General features: G+C 35.6%; 1 protein-coding gene across 1 annotated transcript; it reads left to right on the top strand.

The window, feature by feature from the left end:
- The first annotated feature begins 361 nt into the window (after positions 1 to 361).
- On the top strand, positions 362 to 4,038 carry LOC112039137 (vicilin-like seed storage protein At2g18540). Its single transcript, XM_024071981.2, has 5 exons — positions 362 to 675; positions 1,293 to 1,471; positions 1,635 to 1,715; positions 2,516 to 2,815; positions 2,907 to 4,038. Exons 1-5 carry the CDS (start codon positions 396 to 398, stop codon positions 3,936 to 3,938), a joined length of 1,872 nt encoding a protein of 623 aa, XP_023927749.2. The 5' UTR covers positions 362 to 395; the 3' UTR covers positions 3,939 to 4,038.
- The last annotated feature ends 740 nt before the right edge of the window (positions 4,039 to 4,778 follow it).

Here is a 4,778-nt window from a genome sequence, read left to right as displayed (position 1 = left end):
TACTGTAATATTTACAAATTTATTTGTCACCCATCATTCAAAAAAAAAAAATTTAAATCTATTTATTAGATTTTTTAAATGTACCAATTATATTATTCATTCTTACCTGAGTTTGTAAAGATAATATTATATAGTAAAATCTTTAGGGGTAGGTTTAGCATTTTTCGGCAAATAAGACCATGGACCCCTCCATTTCGGATCAACCCTAGCTACTTGAGCTTATGCGGGAAAGACCTAGACCCAATCACCAGCCACCTGTTCCATGCAAATGTACGTGTCCATAGAGAAAGACACGTACCTCTTTAGCTCATCAATCGTCATCATCTTCATCTATATAGACGCAGCTCGATCACTCCGAAGCTAAGAGAATTGAGCTCTCTCTCTGAAAGGAAATAATGTCTAACAAAACTTCATTTCTCTTACTCTTGTTTCTTTCTCTTTCTCTGTTTTTGCATGTGAATAAGGCTTTAAAGGAGGATGCCTCAGGTTTGGAGCCTGTAGTGAGGAAAGATGAAAGGAGACAACTTGTTGTGACAGAATACGGAGAGGTCTCAGCCATTGAGATCGGTGATGGAGCACGAGGGCAATACCACCTCCAGTTCATCTCGTTGGATCCAAACTCGCTATTTCTTCCCGTACTCCTCCATGCTGACATGGTCTTTTATGTCCACACAGGTGCTGTGACTTTCGCATATATATGGATTAATTTTATTTTACTTGAAAGTTTGCGCTTGCTTACTTCAAATTGACCAAAAAAAAAAAGAGTATAATTATACTTGACGGGACCATTAAAAATTACATTACACAATTTTGTCATAACGAATTGTGTAATAACTCGTCGTGATGGTAAGTTGTGAATGAAGAAGAAAAGTTATGGGAATATATCAATCAGCACGTCCACAATTTACAACTTGTTATTTGATAATAGCTGTAATCATATGCATCCGTCACTTTTCTTCATCACTCACGACTTTTTAACAAGTTTTAACAAATATTTTGTAATTTTTTTTAATCCAAGCATTTTATTTATTCTTAGAAAAATCGACCTTTTAAAATGTTGTACATAAACAGTTAATAAACAAATAAGGTCAGTGACTCTAAAAGAAATAGCTAACGCAAACTCACTTAAAATAAACCATTTAATTGCTTCTACTATAAATTGTAATTCACTAATGCCTAAGCGTTGGGGTTTAATTTTCTAATCACAAGTACTATATTCATTATTATTTTTTATTTCTAAATATTCCCATGTATATATGCATTATATTTTTTGTGGGTGTATATATATATAGGAAGTGGGAGGTTGACTTGGACTGATACTCTTGGTGAAATGAGGAGAGTGGATTTACGTAGAGGAGATATCTACAGGCTCAAGTCAGGCTCTATCTTCTACGTACATAGCAGCTTACAGCCGGAGCGACTGAAGCTTAGGATATATGCAATCTTCACCAATACAGATGATGACTTATATGTATGAGCTTCTTTTAATGTGTAATAAGTACCCTATTATTTTCTATTTTTAAAAAAATTTCTTTCATTCGACTATATCTAGTAGATTTGCTATAATATATATAGGATATTTAAGTTGCTTAGTTTTGCTATCTAAAAGTTAGTACTGATTAAAACCAATGCAGGAGCCAACAATTGGGGCATACTCAACTATTGGCAACTTGTTGCGAAGCTTTGATAAGGAAGTCCTCAAAGCAGCTTTCAAGGTATATACCTACCAAGTTCCAATCAGTTTCATTTTTCATTCTAGTACCTGCTCGATGTATAATTAAATACCAAGAATATTCTATTGTCCCTATTATAATTTATAGTAATTTTTAAATTTTCTTAAGCAGAAGCATTTCATATTCTTTTAAGAAAAATTATAGAGATGTACCTAAAACGTACTAAATCCCCATCATATGTTTAAATGTCACCTTATGATTAGTGCATCTAAATTTACTTTTTGATCAAGTATCCATGAAATATACAATATACTTAAGTGTCACAAAAGTGCACTTAAATTCACTTTTGCAACAAGTACATATATATGATGGTCCCATGTGAAAAGTATTGTAATCTAATTACAAAATCGACACACGGTAACGTTGTGAAAATTGGTATAGATTTGGGTGTGTACGGAGATGAACTATTTCTTTTAATGCAATAATAATCCTAAAGTTCTTGAGTTTTTTCCTGGTAGTTCTCTTTAGGCTAATAGTTTTCATGTATATATACATGTGAGTGTTTGGAGGCAAGAAAGATCTTATAAACATTGGTTTTATGTCCCAAGTACTAAGTTTTAGTTGCATTTGAAATGAAATGACAGTATCTGCCTTTTACTTTTATCTGAAATAAATTCTTTATTTTGTGATAGTTGTGGGTGACGTGAATTTTGGACCCAATGATCCACTTCATCATTATATCTTTCTAGAAAATAGGGCTGAAAGATTTTCATATTGATTATATATATGTGCTTAGTATGTATAATAAGCTAAGATCTATAAAAATATTACTATATCTCTAGGTCTCGGAGGATTTGATAAGAAAAATAACAAAAGGAACTCAGCCACCAGGCATAGTGCATGCAGAGCCAACAAAGGAAACAGAAACAAACTTCTGGGAATTAGACGATCTCCTCCTCCAAGTCTTCCGAAGAGGAAGAGGTGGCATGTTATGCGGCGACAATAAGAAGAAACCCTATAATATTTTTGATGAAAAGCCAGATTTTGAGAATAGCAACGGGTGGAGCCTAACAGTAACCAAGAAAAATTTGCATTTGTTGAAGGGTTCCAATATTGGACTTTTCATGGTGAATCTAACAAAGGTTAGTGAATTTTGTTTTTAACAGCTTGCTTCTTGGTCCATTGGAAATGTAACACCTAATTCTAACTCTATTTTAACTTGTTTTTTTGAAGGGCTCAATGATGGGGCCACACTGGAATCCATTGGCAACTGAGATATCAATAGTGTTACGAGGAGAAGGGATGGTTCGGCTGGTTTGTTCTAGCACTGCAAAGAAATCAGAATGCAACAATATGAGGTTCAGGGTGGAGGAAGGAGATGTTTTTGCTGTGCCTAAGTTCCATCCCATGGCCCAGATATCTTTCAACAATGAGTCATTTGTTTTCATGGGATTTAGCACAACAAGAAGGAAAATTAATCCCCAATTTCTGGCAGGAAAGAGTTCAGTTTTTCAAACTTTGGACAAGCGCGTGTTGGCCTTGTCCTTCAATGTCACTAACAGTACTGTGATTGATCAGCTTATGAATCAACAGCCTGAGTCAGTCATACTAGAGTGTTGCAATTGTGCTGAGGAAGAGCAGAGGCTAATGGAGGAAAAGGAAGCTAAGAAGAGAGAGGAAGAGAAAGAAAGAGAGGAAGAAGAGAAAAAGAGAGAAGAGAAAGAAAGAGAGGAAGAAGAAGCTAGAAAGAGAGAGAAAGAGGAAGCAAAAAGGGAGGAGGAAGAAGCTAGGGAGGAAGAAAGAAAGGAAGAAGAGAAAGAGAGAGAAGCGGAAGCAAAAAGGGAGAAAGAGGAAGCTAGAAAGAGAGAGGAAGATGCAAAGTGGGAACAAGAAGAAGCCAAGGGGGAAGAAGAAGAGAGGAGGAGAAGATGGGAAGAGGAAAGGAAAAAGGAAGCAAGAGAAGAACCAATGAGGGAAAAAAGGGAAAGAGAGCACAAAGAGGAAGAGACTTGGAGACGAGAACATACTAGAGAGAGAGAAGAGGATGCAAAAAGAGAACAAGAAGAACCTACGAGGAAAGAAGAAGAGAGAAGGGGACAAGAAGAACCAGAAAGAGAGACCACAAGAAAAGAGAGAGAAGAAGTAGAGGAAAAGAAACGAAGACAAGAAGCAGCAGAATGGGAGGAAGAAGAAGCAAGGAGAGAAGAAGAAGAAGAATGGGGGGAGGCATTGGGAAATGGAGAAGAACAAGCAATGATGATTTGATTTAATGCCTAGCTAGCTGTCACATCTACTTTGGTTGTGTAGTTTTCATCATCATAAATATGTGCATGTTAATAAGAAAAACAAACATGCATTTAGACAATGTTTGTCATTTGATGTTTTTTGGTATAATAAGTTTTGTGATCCATGCTTATTGTAAAGTTATGAGTGCATTGGTTAAAAAGGTTGAATGATTCCCGCTTAATAGGTGTAAGGCGGTACTTAATCAAATTATAAGTCAAGTTTGTAATTTTTATCAAATAACATGTTATGTTTCAAAGCCAAAACTTAAAAATTGTTGATGTTTAGCAATTTCTAAAATCTAAATCTTGGAATAGGTAAGAAAGCAAATGGTCTATTTTAAATTCTTATCCAGTATAACAGTGTTTTCCTATCTTAATCAGCTCAGACAATTTCAAAATAGTGTCTATTAGAATGCTTGCTTGAAGGGTTTGCTTCATTCAATTTCGGATCAATTTGGGCAAGAATACTCAGGTATCTCAAATCACTTTCAAACTGCACACATTTGTTATGGCCAATTTCAGTTGAGGGTACTTCTTGTTCACTGCTACTTGTTTCTTAACTTGGGGTGCGTTTGTTTTGGGTGAAAATGGTTTTAGGAAATCATTTTACACCCCTTGACCTGTTTGGTAAGCTCAGAAAATTTGGTCAAATGGAAATCAATTTCCATGTTGACCATAAAATAATCCTGTTTTGGCGTAAAATGATTTCAAGGGTTATTTTACGTTAAAACGTTTTCCACTCCTCACTCTCTCAAAGCTCCTCATAGACACACTCCTCACAGACACCCTCACAGACACGCTCCAAGCTCAGAAAAGACCG

This window comes from Quercus suber, unplaced genomic scaffold, assembly GCF_002906115.3.
Source record: "Quercus suber isolate HL8 unplaced genomic scaffold, Cork oak 2.0 scaffold_211, whole genome shotgun sequence".
Classification (NCBI taxonomy): domain Eukaryota; kingdom Viridiplantae; phylum Streptophyta; class Magnoliopsida; order Fagales; family Fagaceae; genus Quercus; species Quercus suber.
The sequence above is the reverse complement of the archived record's forward strand: the minus strand, read 5'-3'. Positions and strand labels throughout refer to the sequence as shown.

Bases quoted from the DNA above. Each gene is read 5' to 3' on its own strand.
- LOC112039137 (XM_024071981.2), top strand. From the start codon at position 396: ATGTCTAACAAAACTTCATTTCTCTTACTCTTGTTTCTTTCTCTTTCT. The intron at 1,716-2,515 runs GTATATACCTAC...CTATATCTCTAG, and splicing joins TCCTCAAAGCAGCTTTCAAG to GTCTCGGAGGATTTGATAAG. The intron at 2,816-2,906 runs GTTAGTGAATTT...GTTTTTTTGAAG, and splicing joins TCATGGTGAATCTAACAAAG to GGCTCAATGATGGGGCCACA.